Consider the following 23,705-nt stretch of genomic DNA (forward strand, 5'->3'; position numbering starts at 1 on the left):
CACTCTGAGCTAATATTTTTAGTAAATTAAGTTAAATGGAAACTGAATCAGTTTAGCCAGTGTGATCCAGTAAGGACTTAGATAATTACTGTTTGGGTTAGAAAGCTACAGGTCTTTTAGTAGGTTAGGTGGATATGTAAGGCATAAAATATACAATGTCTTTTTTTCCTAGAATATTCAGAATATAATTAATTATGATTGCTTAAACAGGTTCCAGCTACAGATAGAAATGCTTTGAGTTCACTCTGGGGAAAATTGGCCTCTGAAATCTTAATGCAGAATTGGGATGCAGCTATGGAAGACCTTACACGGTTAAAAGAGACCATAGATAATAATGTGAGTTACAGTATTTTTCCAGGGTGATTTTCTGAAATTTTTGTGTGTCCTTCATACTTTCTGATAAGGAAAACACTGTGTACTTTTTTTAAAAAGTGGGGCTGGGGGAGAGAGGAATGGAAGGAAGGAAGGAGTGAGGGATGGTGGGAGGGAAGAAGGGAAACAAAAATGTTCAGATTAGCTTTTGTTGACTTGACATAAAAATCACAGTGGGTTAGTGGGGTGACTAGTTTCACTTAATCTCCCTGAAAGAAACTGTCAAACTTTTTTTTGGCTCTTAGAGAAAAGAACTCAAGTTTTCATTTCTCTTACAGCTACTGCACCTTTTTTATTTGTACAGTGAAAATGGCATAATACTATTAGTGCCACCTCACTGATAGGCCCTCAATAAAGTCCTATGTAGAAGATGACAGTTTTCACCTACAATTAGGTCTAATAAAACAACTTATTGAGTATTTAGTTCGGTCCTTGCTTTTAAAATGTTTTCTGGTATGAGTATAATTTACGCCTTCTATAAAAATGGCTTAGCAGACATTATTGAATATATTTCTCAGAGCAGGGAGGTAATTTCTAATGTTGAGGTTAGTGCAGAGGGTCTAGGGGATAGGACTTAGATCCTAATGGCCATAGATCATGCCTCAGAAGGTTCTCATTTTTAACTAAAATTCGGAGATCAGCTTTGTTTATTCTCTTGCCTCTTTCTCATATATTAAGATTTCCTATGTATGTATTTTTTAACCCTGTAGTCTGTGAGTTCTCCACTTCAGTCTCTTCAGCAGCGAACATGGCTCATCCACTGGTCTCTGTTCGTTTTCTTCAACCACCCCAAAGGGCGTGATAACATTATTGATCTCTTCCTTTACCAGCCACAGTAAGTTATTTCACTGTATAATTCTGGCTTTCGTTATGTGAAATTACATGGATTTTTTTAAACTTAAAAATGCACTTCTCTCTCACATTTGAATTTGTTGTTAACCTTTTTTTTCCCCCTACATGTGGTAGATTAGCTTATTAATTGAAAAAGCTTACATGGGGCGCCTGGGTGGCTCAGTCGGTTAAGCGTCTGCCTTTGGCTCAGGTCATGATACCAGGGCCCAGGGATGAGCAGCCCCACATGGGGCTCCCTGCTCAGTGAGGAGCCTGCTTCTCCCTCTCCCTCTGCTGCTCCCCCTGCCTGTGCTCCCTCTCACTCTCTCTCGAATAAACAAAATCTTAAAAAAAAAAAAAAGAAAAAGCTTACATGTTACTCTAGTAAATTATTTGAAAAAAGCATACTTTAAGCCTGTGGAAGTGCTGTTCAGTGTGTTTCCTGTGCCAGCAGAATAGGCATCGTGTAGAATCTCTTGGTTCTACCTTACCCTAGAAGAACTAAATCAGAATCTGCATCCTAACAAGATCCCAGGTAATTAATATATTAACTAAAGCTTTAGAATTAGGGCTCCAGGCCAAATCCATGGAAGAAATAAATACATCCCAGAATCCTTTATATCATTACTCAATTATCCAACTTTTGGTGCTAAGAAATTCACTATGAACTAGACTATTCTCTTGTTAGCTACAAATCATTTTTAAAAATTTATTTTTCTGTTTGAGCTTAAGTGCCTTTGAATCTTATTTCTTATTTGGTTAGAACAACAGAAAACAAAACTGCTTGGTAGAAACACTTAGATATTTGAAGATAATTTTTCTTTATCTCTTCCTTCAGGCTAAATATCTATGGTTTTATCAAGTGTGTAATTTTTCAGACTTTTTAGTATTTTGGTTGTCCTCCTTAGGTAACTGCCAGTTTATCCACAGTCTTCTTAAAATATGGATCTTTAAAATTCTAGGATTGTTACTTGAGTTTTATAGATTACAGGGCCAATGTTAGTTTCTTGACCTGTATGTGTGCTTATATAAACATAGTTCAAGATTGGAGTAATATTCGCATTTCCTACATGGTATGGCTTATATTGGCTATATTGTCAGCTAAACTTCATATAAACATTCTTGGGCCATACTTTTGTTATATGTTAACCTAAATGAAGATACAGTTGTTACATTTCACTTGATTTCTGCTTATTATTTTCTGTCAAATTATGATTTTAACATTTTTCTCAAATGCATATATATTTTAATTTATAAAGGTATAGCTTACAAATAGATGGTGTAATACTTTTCTGAATTAAAACATCAGTGAAGATTGAATAACCTGTTTTTAAGTTGATTTGTAATTTCCAAAGTCTTGAAAATAGTATCTATGGCAATATTTTTGGATAAGTTGATAGGATATTCTAAACTGAGTCACATAAATAAATGTGACTTTAATAAGTGTACTTTAATAAATGTACTTTAAGTGCTTATTTTAGTAAGATTTTTTAAGACTCTAAAATATTTGACCTCTTCAGTGAAGTTGTTAACATAATCAACAGCACTTGGAATTTAAAAGAAATTAAGTTATTACTGGTAATACAGATGAAAAATATCCAGCCAACTGAGAAATGCCAGTAACTTTTTTTTATGGCGAATCAGGGAACCATTTTTAAATGGTGTATATTCTGTTTTCTGCATTAAATGCTAAATATTCCCCTGAATCTGGTAAAAAGAAGCAGTCTTAACAGAAATATTAACATTGCAATGTAAGTTCAGTATTAATGTATTTCGTCAGTATTTTAATGACATGGTGACCTAGTATGTTAAAATCAAACATAGGCAGAGGAGTTTTTGTAACAGGAAAATATGTTTTTCTTTCCTTGAAAAAAAAAAAACTACATGGCATTGGGTAAGATAAAAGACAATATATGATCTTTGCATCCCATTTTAAATATAAATGATAAGAGGTGAAATTTTATGATTTACATAGCATTGTATTTCTTTTTCTTATTAGAGATATTTTATAGTACTTAAGTATGCCTTCTAGATTCACATTATTCATTAATGTATACATAATAGCCTCATTCTGAGCTGTTATTCCTTAAGCAAATCCTGTTTGTGGGAAATTCACTGTTAAAATTGTATATATACAGTTTTTAAATTGTATTTGGTATATATTTTACTGTTTGCTGAATGCCATGATAAATTGTTCATAATCTGAAAAGTTACGTAAATCATCGTCTGTATGTTGAGTTAAGGAAAAGGCTAGTGGGAAGGATTTAAAAAACCAAAAACAATTGTACACTAAAATGAGATCCTACAAGGGTGTCATACTTCGTTCTGGGCTTTAGCATGGTAAACTCAGCAACTTTATTTGGCAGTATCTTAAAGGTAGATTTATGAAGAACAAAGCTGAACCAGCTTCGGAAAAACTGATTTATAAAACCAGAATGCCATCAGTAATTCATAATGAGGAGTGTAAGTGGTAGTAGTGAGTTTCTGATCCAGATTACAGGGGCAGTGTTAGCTTCTTGAGGAGGTGTGGTCTGTAAGTCTCACACATGGGAAGCCATATAATAAAGAGAAGGTTGCTTTAAGAGTACTTGGAATCAGAATGGAAAGTTAATTTGTGACTGGACTGTTAATGGCACCATCAGGTTAAGCTGGCCTAACATCTCTCTCTTCACAGTAGGACTGTTCTTGCACTAGGACCAGAAAATGAACATTTTTTTGTCACCCTAAACATATGGATGGGCATTTCTGAGATTTGCTTTTTTATTTCTCTTTTCATAATTCCATTTCAGATCAGTACTTCTCACTGTGTTCCTACTCCCATTCCCCATTCTGATTTAAATATGTTAATGTATTTTATCAAGTTCTCAAGTCTTCCTGATCTGGTAGCTTTCTCTGATCAGAGAGTAAATTGATTAATCTCTTTCTGCTGTGGTACACTTTTTATTTAATCTTCTCAGGGCAGTGATTCTTGAGAGGTACCCTTTTGAGAAGTACTTTTATGCAACCATTACATTTTAGAAGAGGCTTTTTTATTTGTGATACTGACAATTACAATCTCATGCAATATAGTTGAGACACATCAATATTGGATGAATCTGGAGTATCCAGGAAAATGACTAATAAATCACTGTGAGAAATTTGGGAATCTTGGTTAGTAAAATAGCTACATACCTGTCTTTTATGTTAAACTATCTGTGCCTCTTACAGAAAAGGTGTTTTCTGAGAATTTTAAAAAAGAATTAAGGATATATTTCTCAGTATTTATGGACATAAACCAAACATTCATTCAAATGAAAAGAGATTAAAAATAACACTAACGTTAGTATTTTGTCTGTGTCCTGATTAATAAATTCTGTAAGATTTCTTAAGAGTTGATTAATAGCCCCAAAATCAGATGTGGGAGGAAGAGCCTATTCTGAATGTGCAGATTGGACCCAGGCATTGGCCTGTAACACCCGGTTGTAATCCTGACACTTAGGGGATGGGTTAAGGGTAAGGACAGCTCTTCCTGAATTAAGCCATAGAAACCATTAGGAATTGGCTTTCCATGGTACTACTTACTAGTAGGCCCACTCTTCTGTGTTTTTTGCAGTTAAATATGTATTTAGAAAGGAATATTAAATTTAACAGGCTCTTTGAATATTTTCAAGTAATGAAAAGAAGCATGCAAACAAGAAAAATAAAAGTATTCAAACCCACTGTGAAAATTCTGTTAATACAATACAAGAGGGGAACAAGATGGATCAATTCCTGACAGCTTTATGGCTTATATGAAATTTTAAAGGCATATAGAATATGTTTATTAATTAGTAGAACCATTTGTTATGGATACTAGAAATACAAAGGTAGTTCTATTGAGATTGCAGAAAGTGTTAAGATAAAAATCAAACTGGGGCGCCTGGGTGGCTCAGTGGGTTAAGCGTCTGCCTTTGGCTCAGGTCAGGATCCCAGGGCCCTGCTCGGCAGGAGTCTGCTTCTCCCTCTCCCTTTGCCCCTTCCCCCACTCACACTCTCACTCGTGCTCTCTCTCTCTCAAATAAATAAAATCTTTAAAAAAAGATAAACTTTGCAAAAGGTAAATAATGCAAAAAAAGTAGGTTATTTTAAAAAATTTAATTCCAGTATAGTTAACATACAGGGTTATATTAGTTTCAGGTGTACAATATATTGATTCATCAATTCTGTACATTTCTCAGTGCCCATCACAGTAAGTGTACTCTTAATCCCCTTCACCTGTTTCACGCATGCCCCCACCCACCTCTCCTCTGGTGATCATCAGTTTGTTCTCTATAGTTAAGAGTGTTTTTTGGTTTATCTCTTTTTTTCCTTTGTTTTGTTTCTTAAATTCCACATATGAGTGAAATCATGGTATTTTCTTTCTCTGAATGACTTCACTTAGTGTTATATTCTCTAGATCCATCTATGTTGTTGCAAATGGCAAGATGTCATTCGTCATTCTTTTTTATGGCTGAGCAATATTCCATTATATATATATATCTTCTTTATCCATTCATCTATCAGTGGACAACTTGGGCTGCTTCCATAATTTGGGTATTGTTAATAATGCTACAATAAACAAGGAGCGTGTGTATCTTTTCAAATTAGTTTTTTCGTATTCTTTGGGTAAATACCCAGTAGTGGAATTACTGGATCATATGGTAATTCTATTTTTAATTTTTTGAGGAATCATTATACTGTTTTCCAGAGTGGCTACACCAGTTTGCATTCCCACCAACAGTGCATGAGGGCTCTTTTTTCTCCATATCTTTGCCAACAATTGTTGTTTCCTGTGTTTTTGATTTTTGCCATTCTGACAGGTGAGAGGTGATAACCGCATATTGATTTTGATTTGCATTTCTCTGATGAATGATGTTGAACATTTTATGTTCTGTTGGTCATTTATATGTCTTTGGAGAAATGTCTCTTCATGTCTCTGCCCAGTGTTGTTGGGTTTTTTTGGTGTTGAGTTGTATAAATTCCTTGTATATTTTGGATACCAACCTTTTATCAGATACGTCCTTTGCAGATGTTTTCTCCCATTCACTAGGTTGTCTTTTAGTTTTGCTGATTGCTTTCTTTGCTGTGCAGAAGCTTTTTATTTTGATGTAGTACTGGTGGCTTGCTTTTGTTTTTTTTTCCTTGCCTCAGGAGACATATCTAGAAAAATTTTGCTATGGACGATGTCAGAGAAATTACTATCTATGCTCTCTTCTAGGATTTTTATGGTTTCAAGTCTCTCATTTAGGTCTTTAATGCACTTTGAGTTTATTTTGTATATGGTATAAGAAAGTGGTTCAGTTTTTATTTTACATGTGGCTCTCCAGTTTTCCCAATACCATTTATTGAAGAGACCATCTTTTTCCCATTGCATATCCTTGCCTGCTTAGTCAAAGATTAATTAACCTTATAAATGTGTGTTTATTTCTGGGCTCTCTGTTCTGTTCCATTGATCTCTGTGTCTGTTTTTGTGCCAGTACCACACTGTTTTGATTACTACAGCTTTGTAGCATATCTTGATATCTGGGATTCTGATGCCTCCAGTTATGCCTTCTTTTTCAAAAATGCCTTGGCTGTTTGGGGTCTTTTGTGGTTTCATACAAATTTTAGGATTATTTGTTCTAATTCTGTGAAAAAGGCTATTGGTATTTTGATAGGGATTGTGTTAAATCTGCAGATTGCTTTGGGTAGTAAGCACATTTTAACAGTATTTGTTCTCCCAGTCCGTGAGCATAGAATATCTTTCATTTGTGTTGTCTTCAGTTTCTTTCATCGGTGTTTTATAGTATGCAGAGTACAGATCTTTTGCCTCTTTGGTTAAGTTTATTCCTAGGTATTTTACTATTTTTGGTGCAATCTACTAGTTTATTAATAGTGTACAGAAATGCAGTGGATTTCTGTAAATTGCTTTTTTATCCTGCGACCTTACTGAATTCATTTGTCAGTTCTAGTAGTTTTGGAGTGGAATCTTTTGGACTTTCTATATTTAATGTCTTGTCATCTGCAAATAGTGAAAGTTTTACTTCTTCCTTACGAATTTGGATGCTTTTTATTTCTCTGTCTTGTCTGATTGCTGTAACTAGGACTTCCAGGACAATGTTGAATAAAAGTGTTGAAAGTCCACATCCTTATCTTGTTCCTTAGGGGGAAAGCTCTAGGTTTTTCACCATTGAGTGGGATGTTACCTGTGAGTTTTTCATATATTGTCTTTATTAGAGGTGTGTTTCCTCTAGACCTATTTTTTTGAATGCTTTTAACATCAAATGCTTTTCTGGCATCTATTTAAGTGGATCATATGGTTTTTAGCCTTTCTCATATTGATGTGGTGTATCATGTTGATTGATTTGTAAATATTGAACCATCCTTGCATCCTAGGAATCAATCCCACTTGATTGTGCTGAATGATTTTTTTGTATTGTTGGATTTGGTTTGCTAATATTTTGTTGAGGATTTTTGCATCTATTTTCATCAGAGAGGTTGACTTGTAGTTCTCTTTGTTAGTAGTGCCTTTATCTGATGTTGGTATCAGGGTAATGCTGGCCACATAGGACATATTTGGACACTTCCGTTCCTCTTGTATTTTTTATGAATAATTTGAGAAAAATAGATTTAAATTTTGGTTGAATTCACCTCTGCAGTTTTCTAGTGCTGGACTTTTGTTTGCTGGGAGTCTTTTGATTACTGATTGAATTTCAGCATTGGTAGTTGGTAAGATTTGCATGGGTCTCTTGTGATGGGAGCCTGGAGCCACTTGAGAAAACTCAACTTATTCCTTAAGATAAAGTATCAGGTGTAAGAGAAGTGTTCATAGACTAATAAGAGATGAGGCTTTGTCACCCAATGTAGATGGTATTAGAGAAAAGAATGCATTTGTAAGACAATGCCCTAGTTATTACTCTCCATTGTAAAAAGATTGAAAGTTCAGTTTGAATTAAACACTCCTTTGAGTGTTTTCTACATAAAAATAACATAAACACCCTAAGAAATTTCATGTTTTACCATTAATAGTCAGCTGGGTGTGGTATTCAGAAGTTGTCCTGACTGACCTTTCCATCTTTATTTTTCCTATTTTCTAATTGTTCCTGGTAAGGAAACTCTTCTTCATGTAGGTATCTTACCTATTCTAGCTCAGGACGATGACCTTTAAGGTTTCCATCTAAAATAAAAATAAAAATTTGTCCTCTGATGTTCTACTAAGTGTCCTGCATTGTTTTTTGTTTTTTAGCCTGTCTTTCCAGAAATGCCCTTCTCTTTTTTTGAACCTCTATCTAAGCCTGCCTGTTTTTGAAGATCCAGTTCAGGTTTACTTTACCGTTCATGAAGTCCTGTATATTGTGCCTACTTTATATTTGATATTTAATTATTTAATGTCTTTAAAATAATTTGTAATTGCTTTATTGTTCCTACTAGAGTATAAGCATATTTGAGGGCAGAATTTTTATTCTCTCTCTTCTTGTAGTATCTGGCACATGATAGATACTTAAATATTTTTTTATTTTGGGATATTTTGTGTTATCTTTTGATTACTGTATGATCTGACTTGCAATTAGAAAACACTAAAAAAGTTCCATAAAACTGTACAATTGGAGTGGGATTGTACTAGAGAAAAAAATACTAAAACATTTTTAATTACCTATCATGAAATTATACCTCAGAACACAGTAAATATCAGTGCTCTTATTTAAAAGAAAAAATAATAGGGATGCCTGGGTGGCTCAGTTGGTTAAGCGTCTAACTGTTGATCTGAGCTTAGGTCTTGATCTCAGGGTTGTGAGTTCAAGCCCCCTGTTGGGCTCCACACCGGGTGTGGAGCCTACTTTAAAAAAAAAAAGAAAAATAATAAAGTTAGATTCCAAAATAGGGGAGTTACAGCCTCTGTTCTTAAATAGTTTATAATCCAAACAAGTAATACAAGAAGTAGCCTAAGAACATACTTAACTAAGGACTGATGGATTGTGCATTATAAATACACAGTAGGTATAACAGCAACCAGTAAGATCTGGAAAAGTTAGAAGAGTCCAGTAAAGATGAAAATTGACCCTTAAATTTCAGTTGACAGGAAAGGTGATGGTAAGAAAGAAATAGAACAAAAAAGCACAACAGACATGTGTAGACTGTTAAACTACATGTGTGGTTTTGCTTGTATTTGAACTAAGATAAAATATATCATCACTGATCCTACAAGATTGTGAACTAAAATAACTTCAAGTCACTTTTAATCCCCACTCCCCTTTCTTATGTATTGATCTATGTAGATACACATACATAGGAAGGATCACTTCTGTTCTAGAAGGTAGGGAAGTCAGGAGCCATGGTAATATATATATTAGGAATCTGGACCGTGGGCTGAATCTGGCTCACTGCCTTTTTTCTTAAGGCCTGTGATCTAAGAATGACTTTTACATTTTAAATGGTTGAAAAAGGGGTGCCTGGGTGGCTCAGTTGGTTGAGTGTCTGCCCTGGGCTCAGGCCCTGCTCAGTGGGGAGAGCCTGCTTCTCCTCCCTCTCCCCCCGACCTACTTGTGCGCTTTCACTCGCTCTCTCTTTCTCAAATAAGTAAATCTTTAAAAAAATGGTTGAAGAAATTAAAAGAAAAATATTTTGTGACATGTGAAATATGAGACTATAGTTTTAGTGTCCATAAATTTTTATTGGAACACAGCCAGCTTCATTGATCTATATAGTGTCTTTGGCTACTTTTAAGCTGTAAAGGCAGAGTTGAGTTGTGACAGAGATCATACAATGTTGCACTCTCGTTGACTCAACGCTGCTACTCAGTGCGCTATGAATCCCAGTGATGCCATGCTGCAGTTACACCTGGCCAATGTTTCAAGGGCCCTGTGTATTGCCATACTGCAACACTTTCTGACCAGTATGTACTCATCATGTCAAAACAAGACAAGTGGACTTCAAATGTGCTTTTAAGGCACAGTGGAGTGGGGATTATTTTGTTTGAATTAGATACTATAGGTATGCTAAAAGAATGCAGTTTAATTCACATTGCAAGATTGTAATCACTCATTATAATATTCCAACTGACAGCAAAGCAACAATCAGAAAAATTAGAAATTTAAAACAGAATATCTCATAATAGCAGAATTTCCTCACAAAAATTAATGAAAATGAGGCTCTAGCAGGTAAGTTTGAGTGGCTCTTGTTTGTTTATTTATTTATTTATTATTTTTTTAAAGAGTTTATTTATTTGAGAGAGAGAGAATGAGAGATAGCACAAGAGGGAAGAGGGTCAGAGGGAGAAGCAGACTCCCTGCTGAGCAGGGAGCCCAATGTGGGACTTGATCCCAGGACTCCAGGATCATGACCTGAGCCGAAGGCAGTCGCTTAACCAACTGAGCCACCCAGGTGCCCTGAGTGGCTCTTGTTTAAAGCGAGGTAGGGAAAGCCATTTACCAATTTTGATTCTAAATCATGTTCAGTTGCAGCAGCTAAAGAAATAATGTCCAGAAAAAGATAAACTTGTTTAAAAATATTAGCTTTTAGGTGAGAACAGTTAGAGTTGAAGTTATCTGTAACAACATCAATCAGTTAAAAAACAAGGCACATGATTTTTAGCGATTTTCCTTGGCTCTTGAGGAGTCAACAGATGTTACCAATGTGGCTTAGTTGTTGACTTGAGGAATCAGTGTTGGATTTGAAGTGACTAAAGAATATGCCTTTATGAATAAGTAGTCTCTGTGGAACAGCTACAGGTGAAAATATTTTCAGAGTTGATAAAACACTAATTTAATACAACCTGAAGTGGAATCTGCTAAGATGTGTTAAAACTTGGTGGCAAATATGTATGGAGGAAAAAGAGGTTTTTCAAAGCCTGTGGTTATTTGTTACATTATTCATCACCAGATACTTGGCGGAAAACACTTGAATCTGTGGTGTATACTCTCTTCTCTTTTCTTTTCTTTTCTTTTCTTTCTTTCTTTCTTTCTTTCTTTCTTTCTTTCTTTCTTTCTTTCTTTCTTTCTTTCTTTCTTTCTTTCGAGAGAGTGAGTGAGCAGTGGGGAGGGGCAGAGGGAGAGGAAGAAAGAGAATCTTAAGCAGGCCGCACACCCAGCATAGAGCCCAACGCGTGTCTTGATCTCACCACCCTGAGATCGTGCCCTGAGCCAAAATCAAGTGTTGGATGCTTAACTACCTGAGCCACCCAGGTACCCCATGTGGTATATTTTTGAACCATTTTTGTCAGCAGTGAACTTCTTTTGCTCCTGTGGACTTAACTGTTATCAGTCCATAAATTTTTGTCAGAAATAGAATGTCTTGGCTTTCTCTACTTAACAACAGTTGGGTGGCTTAGCAATGGCAGTTTTACTGTGACTTTTTTTGAGCCCGGGGCAAGATTGAATTTTTTCTGAATGAGAAAAATTGCCCTCAAACATTATTATCAAGCCTTGGGTGGCTCTGGAAATTAACTTTTGCTGTACCTTGTTAATGTTTCTTAATTCACCCTAAAATTAACAAAACAAAATAGTGTTCATATGGAAAAACTGTATTGCATTAGTCACTTTGATGACAACTAACATAGCATGAATAACAAATAATGTCCAGCTGCTTTATATGTTTTCTGTTCTTTCACATGGTAAAACAAGAAAGGAGACCTTCATTCCCACACAGATTTGTAGCAGATATATTTTTTCAAGCTCAAATTATAATTCCAGAAAGTTTTAGACCTCATTGTAAATACAAAGGAAATTTCCATATTTCTTTTTTTTTTTTTTTAAGATTTTATTTATTTATTTGACAGAGAGACAGGGAAAGAGGGAACACACGCAGGGGGGAGTGGGAGAGGGAGAAGCAGCCTTCCCACTGAGCAGAGAGCCCGATGTGGGACTCGATCCCAGGACCCTGGGATCATGACCTGAGCCGAAGACAGACGCTTAACGACTGAGCAACCCAGGCGCCCGGAAATTTCCATATTTCTAAATTCACTTAACTGTGCTGTTGAATTGGAAGTGATTTATATGCAGTGTAATGATACCCTAAAGGACAGTATCAAAAGAAGAATTTAACAGAGTTCTGTAATGCCTTCCAGGTGATAAATATGATAAATTAAAATCACATTTCTATCAGTTGATATCAGGTTTTGGTAATACTAGGTTCATGAAAAACATTTACAAAGACAGTATGTAAATTTTCATTACAGAACAGCATTAACAGATAAACATTTGGAATAAATTTTAATGTTAGGATCCCTTAGAATGCAATTAAGCAAAATTATCCCCAATAGATAAATGCTGTTCTTCTCATTAAGTAGATAAGTTATAAAAAAAATCATACTTCACTATTAATATTTTGAGTTTTATCAATAAAATATTTTGGAAATTTGTTTTCTTTTCATACAAGTACCTGTACAATATTCTCAATTGTACCTCCTGGCCTGCAAAACCTAAAATATTTATTATCTGGCCTTTTACAAAAGTTTTGCTAACCCCTATCATACATTCTCAAAAAGAGTGGGATGTGATTTCCCAGGAAGGTATCCTCCATTAAAAACAATGAAGATACATGTGATGCAGTGATATAAAGCTAGGGTAAGTAAAATATGTTTAACATCTTATACAATAAACTTAGTTTTTTAAACCATATGGATAAGTTTATGAGTTCTAGAAATGCTTACTAAAATTACTTACTTCAAAATCGGTATTGAAAAACAGTCATCCTTTCTTGTGCTTGTACATGAGATCTCTGGCAAGAGAGAGTATTGAGAAAAAGAATTATCCTGAATGAAGATTGCAGTTTAAAAATTTCTGCCTGAAAATCAGGTTTAATATTTCAAATAATGAAACTTTTAGCTGATTTATTTAGTTATTTTTTTCCTAGAAATTGGTTTATTCTTGAGTGTTGATTCTTTTTATTCCCTGCCCTGTTTAGAGGGAATTTAAGGAGGGACTAAATATTATTAATTGTTAGATTACTATCAGATTCTAGTGTCCTCTGAGGAGTTCAAACAACATTTTATGGGGAATCTACAATGTGATGAACTATAAAGATTTATTAATATCATAGTTTAGAAGAATTTGGAAGATAAGGTATGGATCTTGAAGGATGGCTAGAGTTTAGGCTTTCAGAAGGATGTGTTTGGGAGAGCAGTCCATGTGGAGTGAGCTTTAAGTGAGAAAAACAGGAAGCAGTCAATGATGGTCTGGTGGGAGATGAAGCTGGATGGTACTCTGGGGTTTATATATTCAGCCAAGAGGAATGGACTTTATTGACATATATTTCCAAGATTGTCATAGTGCCTGACACTCAGAGGTACTTCTTGGATAAAAATTAGGGAGCTATTTAAGGAGTTGAGCAGGAGGAATACAGGATAAACATGAAACGACAGGGTGGCCAGCTGCTGATCATCAGAATAGCAGGATTTGTTAAATATTAGCAATGGCCCTGTTGACATTTGTCTGACATATAACCCTTCCTTTCTAATTCCCAGTGCTACCAATTTAACCAAAGCCTTATAATACTGTAACAGTTTCCTTCTCCCTGTAGTTTTAAGTCTTTCATCCTCTGAATCATTTAAGTGCCTCATTTTCTGATTATGATGACTAATTTGCCCATAGAAGGTTTTCACACACTTTTTCCAAAAAGTGAATGACTGAACGCCATAGCTTAGCAGTCTTTTGGAACAGACTGACAGCATGTATAGGGGCCTTCCAAAATCCTTTTACTCAACAATAGTAATAGGATTATTTACCGCTGAAGTGAGTCTTCCAGTTTACTTCAAACTGGGCGATATAAGCTGGAATTCTCTGCAGATTTCTGTTTTTTCATTTCTTTGGAGGAGATGATCCTTATAATAATCATTCTTCAGTGTTTGCAGTCTTACGTTACTGAAGCAGCACAGTGTAATGGGCTGTTCAAGTGTTTCTTTAAATCACTTGTGGTTAATCACAGATTTATAGAAACTGGGTAAGTTATTAACATTAAATTTAAAAAATATTAAAGTTATTTATATTTTTACCTCAGGTATCTTAATGCAATTCAGACTATGTGTCCACATATTCTGCGCTATTTGACTACAGCCGTCATAACAAACAAAGATGTTCGTAAACGCCGACAGGTGCTAAAAGATCTTGTTAAAGTTATTCAACAGGTAAAAACTAAAATCTTTATTGTGTTTTAAAATATGTCTAAACTAGATCTAACATCTGTTTCTAGAGTAGGACTCTTAATTCTTAAGGTAAAAATGCTTTAAAAATAGGAGAAAGGATACATGCGCTATACATAGAGAAAGAGGATCCCAGGATACTCAGATGGGCATTTACTCTAATTCCAAGATGTACTTATGTTAGATGTGGTATGAATGAATACTGCTCTCTGCTGGGTGGATACTTAATATACATTGTGTATTAGTGTTGCCTTTATTGCAAAGAGTGAAGGAGATTTGGAGCCTGGCACTGTTTGTTGGGAGATGGCGTACCTATATAATTCCAGAGAAGTGATCTTTACGTAGGATACAATATTAATAGTCCCCAAGTTGTACAAAAGCTGCAGCCCTACTGATGGATTTTTTTTTTTTTAGTGAGCTTCTCAGCAATAACTATGGGTTAGAAAAATAACTTACTTATTTGACCTAAGGATAAATTAAATATAAAAAGACAAATTCAGCAGTGTGTGAATACCCTTATACTTGGGGATGTTCATCACTGTTTATTAACTAAGGGAGACTTTTGTCAATAGAGCAACTTGAAAGCCTTTGGAATAATTCTAGGATGAGAATTTATTTTTTTATTTTTTTATTTTTTAAAGATTTTATTTATTTATTCATGAGAGAGAGAGAGAGGCAGAGGGAGAAGAAGGCTCCCCGCCGAGCAGGGAGCCCGATGTGGGACTCGATCCCAGGACCCTGGGATCATGACCTGAGCCGAAGGCAGACGCTTAACCGACTGAGCCACCCAGGCGTCCTAGGATGAGAATTTAGAGAACTCAGTCTGGAAGGCATTATAAGCTTAAGGTGTGGCCTGGAATCAGGATATGAGCAGTTGCTTTGAGAAAATGACACTAGGTAATTTGCTAGAAATTAATGGTAAGGGAGGAGAAAACAGGAAGATTGGGATATTCTAGGGGTAGTCTACCAAACAGTGTTAATCTGATCCAACTTGACCTTTGACTTAATTCTACAGGAGTCTTACACATATAAAGACCCAATTACAGAATTTGTTGAATGCTTATATGTTAACTTTGACTTTGATGGGGCTCAGAAAAAGCTGAGGGAATGTGAATCAGTAAGTATGAATTTTTACTTATAAATTAATAACATTCTTTAATGTTTGGATATTGTGAGAGTTAACTTGTAGTGTTTTATTAAAGGAATTATATCAGAAACAATCATTTTAAGATGTGCTAGGGTAAAGACATTTTTAATGTTATTACCATATGTGTATCCCTTTTGTTAGTAGTTTGTTAAAACATTGGCGACATTATAAATACACACATATGCCCATAATTCCATGTCTTATCCTATATGAGTAAATATGTGAAGTACTTCATATGTATGTATGAGATTGTATAGAATTGCACATACTGATTCTCAATTTGTTTCATAAATCGGCCTATCTTCAGAATTTTTCACACGTTGTACTTCACATTTGCTATAAACCAGTAAGGCTATAAGGGCATGAATTTTTTAACAGTAATGTCTTTTGGTAGAAACTAAAGTACCTTGGAGCAACTGAAAGAGTTAGATATCTGGGTTTTTTTTTATGTTAGTTTGCAGAGTTCTAAGAAATTAAACTAAAAACTTACCTTTTGAATACATTTACCATATCCGTGTTACTAGTTGTCAGGTTCATTTTTGAATCCAAATGTTAACACAAAATATAAAGAGTTTGTTGAAGGACTAAGATTTTATTTCTCTAAGGAGAAAATTATCATGTAAGTATATTATCATGTAAGTATAACTTCAGAGGTGATTTTCACACATTGGACAAAATATAAAATAGATTCCAATGTGATAATTTGTGTTCGTGTAGTTATATGCAGTGTTATTATGTTTTGGTGTATATTTGTTAAATATACACTAATGAAGTTAAAATAATTCTCTTTTAATTATGATACCAAATGTGGAGTAGGAGCCACCCCTTGAATTTTTTTTTCCCTTGCTTATTTCCAAGTCTACTCACTTCACAGAAATACGCGTATTTTTAGTCTGTTATAACTATTTTAAGAAGCTAGAAAAGTCACATTATCTACAAAGCATTTATGTAGCGTAATGGATAGGACAAAGCTACTTTGTCACAGGGTTGCTTAAGTCCTCAATAGAACAAGAAAACATGGCAGTACTTAAGGTTTTTTCTCGTAGCATTCATTTACTTCTTTAAATTGTTAGAGGCTTGAACATAGTGTTCTAGAAAGTGCTGTGTGTAGAACTTGTGTGATATTAGGTAAGAGAATAGTAGTAACTGGAACAATGAGTAAAGCACACAGGAAGTATTTTGGGTCACATTTTTGAAAATTGCTTGTCAGTGCTATTAATTTTTTTGTTATATTTTACATAGGTACTTGTGAATGACTTCTTCTTGGTGGCTTGTCTTGAGGATTTCATTGAAAATGCTCGTCTCTTCATATTTGAGACTTTTTGTCGCATCCACCAGTGTATCAGCATTAAGTAAGAACACTCTGATTTGATTTGTATTTTTCTACTTTTAAATTCCTGGAAATTTCCATTGAGTGTAAAATTATACTTAATAGGATTCCAGTTAATTGGATTTTTATTTTATTTCCCTTTGCTTTAGAAGAAAAAAAACAATCTGATAGTGATTTATTAAAATCCTAACTTTTTTTGTTTGGGGATGCTACAGACTCAGAAATACCTTCTTTAGTTCTATGTGTGTGGCATAGCATGATTTTTGAAAATGGTAACTTCAAGGCAGTATTATGATTGTCAGTTAACCTTTTAAAGAGTACTGTTATGCCCTATGTAGGGAGAAAAGAGAAATAGCCAGTTTTAGAATGGTTTCAACAGGAGTTCAAATAAGGAAGAAGTTAGCCCTTAGTGAATCGGAAATACTGTTGAAAGACCACATTTGGTAATCATTTCAGTTAATTGAGTTTGTTTTATTTAATTATATATTTGAATTCTCATATAGTAAACTGTGACATCCTAAAATGTTGAAACATGGAAAGTATGGGGAATTTCAATTGAAATTCTCTTTGTTGTGTGAGAAAATTATTGGCGGAAAAATTGTGAAACTTACATAACTTATTAGAAACTAATTTTCATATTAGAATTTGAAAAATAACTAGCGCCCTTTTGGCCACAGATGAGGTCAAACAGTAAATATGCTCCATAAATGTTTAAAAAATTACTTTAATGTTTGCCTCTTTGGAATTGTGTGTAAACCAGAGTTTTTCTTTAGTGCCATTTGTTTTTTCTGAGGCATCCGTACTTGTTTGCCTAATTTTACTGGGTTGTTATTGAAGTGGTTTTTCAGAGTTAGAAGTATAGTGTAATCATGGGGCTTTTGCTATGGGAATTTAAAGCCTTGACCAGTTTTATTAGTACTTTATTACAGCCTAGCAAACACATAATTTAAAAAATCTGATTCTCTTAAGGAATACATGCAGATTCCTAATATGTCATTGGTTGTGAAATAAAGAGAAGAATTATATGTGGGATGCTAGTGGACAATAGATAACTGAATTCTTGCACTGCCTTTTTTTTTTTTTTTAAGATTTATAATTCAGCCTTGTGAAAGACAGATGCTAATATTTTGGTTTTTCCTTGTGGACTTTTCCCCATTTCTCATTATAGTATGGTCACTTGGGTGTTTTGTCTAGACCTTAATTATCCCTGTTATGACCCTTTTGAAAGCAAATTCTCCTTTTTATATCTTTAGTACCTAGTATACTGACTCTGTACAGTATAGGTGTTCAATAAATATTTGCTAAATGAATAAATTTCTTTTCTTTCTATTAGTGAATTTGTATTTTCATCCGTGATAATGCTTTTTCACTTTGGTGTTTGCTTCAGAGGTAGCATGAGTAAGAAAGTTTGTTCCACTTCTGACTTGTTCCCTTTATTAACTCTGGGACCTTGTATTCATTGTTTTATGTTTATGAGATTCAGTTTACCATGTTTAACAGTAAAATAAACTATTTGTCCTGTGTACTCAAGAAAGAAGTATAGTTCAAAGGAGGTAATAGAGTGGATAATGCTTCCAGAAGCTTTTATGTGACTATCATTATCTAAGAATTTTTTAAAGCTGATATCAGTGTAGTTTTTATGCTTTTCTTTGATTGCTGTAGTTCTTTGCTACCTGTAGCTTTTTGAAAGTTTTGGACAAAGTCTAAAGCATTTTCAGACTAACTAAAGTCCAGAAATCTTTTCTCTTTTCCAGTGATAGTGTTTCCCTTTTGTTTTAATTGTTTAAATGTTTTTGGCTACCTGTGGAATGTGTTCTAACTAAGGAGATTTTGAATACATATATTAATGCATTTTCTTCAAATATTAAGAAAGATTTTTAGAGTTGGAAGAAATCTTCACGAGTTTCTAATCCAACAGTGCACAGTTACTGAATCAGCAACAATAGGACTTTTTTCTGCAGTGGTGGAGATGTTTTTATATCTACATCGTTTAGTGTAGTGGCCAGTAGTCATTTGTGGCTTTTGAGCACTTTAAATGTGGCTCAGGTTTCAAATTCTAGAACCATGGTTTTTAAATCATGTGTGTATGTTACAGCTTATTTTCAGATGTAGCATTATATATATATATGTTTGTGTTTCTGTGTAAGTCAAATCAGAGCCCCTTCATGCTGTTTAGCCTATCTCTATTCGGCTTTCCTCCTGACAGCTAAAACACTTCTGTGGAACCCTAAAACTTCTGGAAACACCGTTTTCAAAAAAAAAAAAAAAAAGATCCAGTACAACTCCTTTGTTTTCTACTGGTTTTGTAGCTCCTTATTTATAGCTGGGAAACTTTAGGCTCAGAGACGTTAAGCTGCTTAGGTCCTATTTAATGACAGAGCCTGGACTAATAGGTTTTGGACATTCATTGTATTGTACCTCACTATGAATTCTCTCATTTTCATTGTGCACAATTGATATTTTTAGAAATATCAGATTTAGACTAACTTGTCATTAGTCTTTTCACTAAAAGCCAGAAGATAAAGATGGAAATCATAAGTCATTGTTTAACTTTGTGTCTCAGAATCATTGTAGAGTTTGTTTTGTTTTACAAATACAGATTCCCTGAAGCCACCTCAGAGTTTTTGGGTCAGATTTTCTGAGTCTGCTCTGCTATGATGTGTAACAGCTACTATACTATACCTTCAGAGTGGTTATTCCAAAGCACATCCAGGGTTAAGAACCTGCATCAGGTTGCCAATTTTTAGGCACACATTTACAGCCTGTTAAAGTAATGGAAAGAAAAATCAGTGATTTAGTATTTTTAGTATATAAAGAATTAAGATAGGGGCAAAGCAGAATATATAGCTTCAGGTGAAAAAAGAAATACTCATCTTAGAGCAACGAGATCTCTGTAAGGTTCATTGGCAGGGGGGAGGTTGTATCCAGTAGGACTTAGTCCAGGGTTTAGGATTTTGTTTTTGTTGTTTTCTTTGTTTTGTTGTTGTTTTGTTTTGTTTTGTTTTTGAGAGAGAGAGAGCTTGCAAGTAGAGGGGGTGGGTGGGGAGAGAGAAACAATCTTAAGCAGACTCTGTGCTGAGCACGGAGTCCTCCAACACGGGACTCGATCTCATGACCCTGAGATCATGACCTGAGCTGAAACCAAGAGTTGGACGACCAAACTATGCCAATCAGGTGCCCCAGTTTTTCATTTTTTAAAGCTGTTTTAATGGGTTAGGAATATGGCTTAAAATAATGTTAGGTATTTAAGTTGGGCTTTTATAAATACAGAAAACATCTTCATTCAGACTCTAAGGATTTGAAATCTGTGATAATGACCAATCAAGTTTAATGTTTACCTTTAAACAATAATAGAAAAAAATCATTGTTCTATAAACCAGGTTTTTAAGCTAGCTGTACAGAACTTAAAACAACAGCAACTTAGGGCGCCTGGGTGGCTCATTTGCTTAAGCGACTGCCTTCGGCTCAGGTCGTGATCCTGGAGTCCCGGGATCGAGTCCCACATCAGGCTCCCTGCTCAGCAGGGAGTCTGCTTCTCCCTCTGACCCTCTTCCCTCTCGTGCTCTCTATCTCTCATTCTCTCTCTCTCAAATAAATAAATCTTTAAAAAAAAAAAACAGCAACTTAAAAACAATAGATTTTCTGGCCTCACTGCAGACCTTCTGAATCAGGTCATGATCTTGTGGTCGTGGGTTTTGAGCCCTGTGTCAGGCTCTGCGCTGAGTGCAGAGTCTGCTTCAGATTTTCTCTCCCTCCTGGAGTGCTGTGTGCCCTTCTCAGATAAATAAAATCTTAAAGATAAATACGTACATACATACATACATACATACATGATGACTGAGCCCAACCCCTAAAAATCTGAAACATTCCCTGGGAGGAGATCTTGGTATCTATATTTTTTTAGAGTTCCTCTAAATAATTCTGATATAGGGGCGCCTGAGTGGCTCAGTTGGTTAAGCGACTGCCTTTGGCTCAGGTCATGATCCTGGAGTCCCGGGATCGAGTCCCACATCAGGCTTCCTGCTCAGCAGGGAGTCTGCTTCTCCCTCTGACCCTCTTCCCTCTCGTGCTTTCTATCTCTCATTCTCTCTCTCAAATAAATAAATAAAATCTTTAAAAAATAAATAATTCTGATATAAAAACCTCTTCTTAATTACATCTTTTATTTTGAGGTGGTTGTAGATTGACATGCAGTTGTAAGAAATAATAGAGATCCCCTTTGTTCTTCACACAGTTTCGCATTTACACAGTTCACATTTCTAATATAACATCTTGGAATAACATCTTGTAAAGTGTAGTGAAATAGCACAACCAACATGTTGATATTGATACATTCTCATTTGTTAAGCATTTCTATAATTTTGTCATTTTAAGAAAATGCAGGGGTACCTGGGTGGCTCAGTCGTTTAGCGTCTGCCTTCAGCTCAGGTCATGATGCCAGGGTCCTGGGATCCAGCCCCACATTGGGCTCCCTGCTCAGCCAGGGAGGCTGCTTCTCCCTCTCCCTCTGCCTGCCACTCCCTCTGCTTGTGCTCTCTCTCTCTGTGTCAAACAAATGAATAAAATCTTTAAAAAAAAAAATATGCAGAGGGCACCTGGCGGCTCAGTCGTTAAGCGTCTGCCTTCAGCTCAGGTCATGATCCCAGGGTCCTGAGATCGAGTCCCACATCGGGCTCCCTGCTCATCAGGAAGCCTGCTTCTCCCACTCCCCCTGCTTATGTTCCCTCTCTCACTGTCTCTCTCTCTGTTGAAAAATAAAGTCTTTAAAAAAAAAAAGAATATGCAGAAACTTTTTTAAAAGGTAATGTTCAACTTTCCAGAAAGGATAAATATACTATGTATCATGATTATGATGTAATTAGTAATAGCAGTGTAACTAGTACAGGTGTTCAGAGAAGGAAATACTACGAATGTGAATAGTGGCTCTTCTGACCTAGCACTGGTTAGAAGGTAGGAAGCACACCCTCAGAGCTTTAAGTCCAGAGGAAGAAACATACTAAATAAAGATAAAATTACAAATTATGATAGGTATTTTGAAGAAAAATATAGAGTAATTAGAATGACAGGGACATAATTTGTGTGTTGGAAAATCAGAGAAGTACTTTAGATTGAAGCTTCAGTGAACCCTGATAACTCACTAAATGGAATATTTTTAAGCTGCAAAGTAGACTCTTTTCCACGGTATACTAATTATGACAAATTATTCCGTTCACTAGTTTGCGCTGATCTATCTTTGCCTCTAATTTAAAATTATTTGATATTCTATCTTTTTGAGGGTAAAGGGAAAGATTTGTCTCTGTCCTTTCTGTCCAACAGTGGACACATTTTAAATGCTGAAGAGATTAGTACGTATTATAAAACCAATTGTTTATTAAACAACTCTTTCTGTTTGTGATTTGGAACATTCTCAGTTGATAGGTTTCTTGACTAATGGCTATAAGCACATATGATAGTCATATCTTTATAAAACTGCATATTAAGAATGTTTTTATCAGTTTATATACAATTTTATAGATTTGTAGGATAAGTTACCAATCTGTGTACCATAAAGTATGCAACATCTGTCAAAAAAGATTACTATGGTGGGATTTAATTTAGTATCGCTGAATAGTTAATCAGATATGGTGTGTGTCTGAAATTTAAAAGCTGTTCTAGAATAATTCTTGGACCAGTTTTCAGTTGTAGATAAAACAAAGTATGGAAGTAATATTTTGAATGTGTGTGATAAACATGTTGGAGCATACATTTATATAATTTTCCTTTAGTTTGGCTTTTCACAAAAGAAGGTATTTGCCAACTACTCTTGCATTTCTTTAAGTTATGAAGTCATTCTACTTTGCTTATTTTATTAAGTAACATTTTAGATCTTAATATTTTTCTTAAAGTTCTTATTACTACAAAGCAATTTATATTCATAATTATACTTCCTGATATTAAAGAGAAATATAGAAAGGTGCATTTCCAGATGGAGATAAGATAGTTTCAAAAGCCTTTTTGTATTTCTGTGCTAACTATAAAGTAATATGTGGCACATCTCAGACATGTTGCGGGTTTGGTTCCAGGCAACTGCAATAAAGTGAATATCACAATAAAATTAGTCAAACGAATTTTTTGGTTTCCTAGTGCATATATAAGTTGTGTTTATACTGTAGTCTTTTAAGTGTGCAGTATAGTATTTTGTCAAAAAAACCCAATGTACATACCTTAATTAAAAAATACTTCATTACTGAAAAATGCTAACCATTATCTGAGCTTTCAGTGAGTCATAATCTTTTTGCTGGTGGGAGGGTCTTGCTTCGATTTTAATGGCTACTGACTGATGGGGTGGGCCACCGAAGATTGGGGTTGCTGTGATGGTTTCTTAGGACAGCAGTGAAGTTTTCCACATCTATTGGCTCCTCCTTTCACAAATGATTTCTCTGTAGCATGTGATGCTATTTGATAGCATTTTACACAGTAGAACTTCTTTAAAAATTGGGAGTCCATTCTCTCACACTGGCCCCTACTTTTTATCAACTAAGTTTATGGAATATTCTAAATCCTTTGTTGTCATTTCCAGTAATCTTTACCAAGAGTAGATTCCATCTCAAAAAACCACTTTCTTTGCTTATCCATAGGAAGTAACTCCTCATTTGTTAAAATTTTATCACGAGATTGCAGCTATTCAGTCCCATCTTTAGGCTCCACTTCTCATTCTAGTCTCTTCCTATTTCCACCACATCTGCAGTTACTTCCTCCACTGAAGTCTTGAACCTTTTAAAGTCATCTATAAGGCTTGGAATTAACTTCTTCCAAACTCCTGTTAATATTGCTATTTTGACCTCTTTCCATGAATCACAAATGTTCTTTTTTTTAAGTTTCATTTTATTTGAGAAAGAGAGCACAAGAGGGAGTAGGGTCAGAGGGAGAAGCAG

At 35.0% G+C, this 23,705-nt stretch overlaps 1 protein-coding gene across 1 annotated transcript in view; it reads left to right on the plus strand.

Annotated features, from left to right (window-relative positions):
• Positions 1-23,705, plus strand: part of EIF3E (eukaryotic translation initiation factor 3 subunit E) — a 47,136-nt gene that overhangs the window by 15,177 nt on the left and 8,254 nt on the right. Inside the window, exons 6-10 of the mRNA XM_028111710.2 lie at positions 211-336; positions 1,083-1,207; positions 14,173-14,299; positions 15,330-15,431; positions 16,704-16,813. Of these exons, the coding sequence (XP_027967511.1) occupies positions 211-336; positions 1,083-1,207; positions 14,173-14,299; positions 15,330-15,431; positions 16,704-16,813 (590 nt within the window). The remainder of the gene's footprint in view (positions 1-210; positions 337-1,082; positions 1,208-14,172; positions 14,300-15,329; positions 15,432-16,703; positions 16,814-23,705) is intronic.

Source organism: Eumetopias jubatus, unplaced genomic scaffold, assembly GCF_037043125.1.
Source record: "Eumetopias jubatus isolate StellerSeaLion01/CBP00866 unplaced genomic scaffold, mEumJub1_p1.0 scaffold_4, whole genome shotgun sequence".
NCBI classification, from domain to species: Eukaryota; Metazoa; Chordata; class Mammalia; order Carnivora; family Otariidae; genus Eumetopias; species Eumetopias jubatus.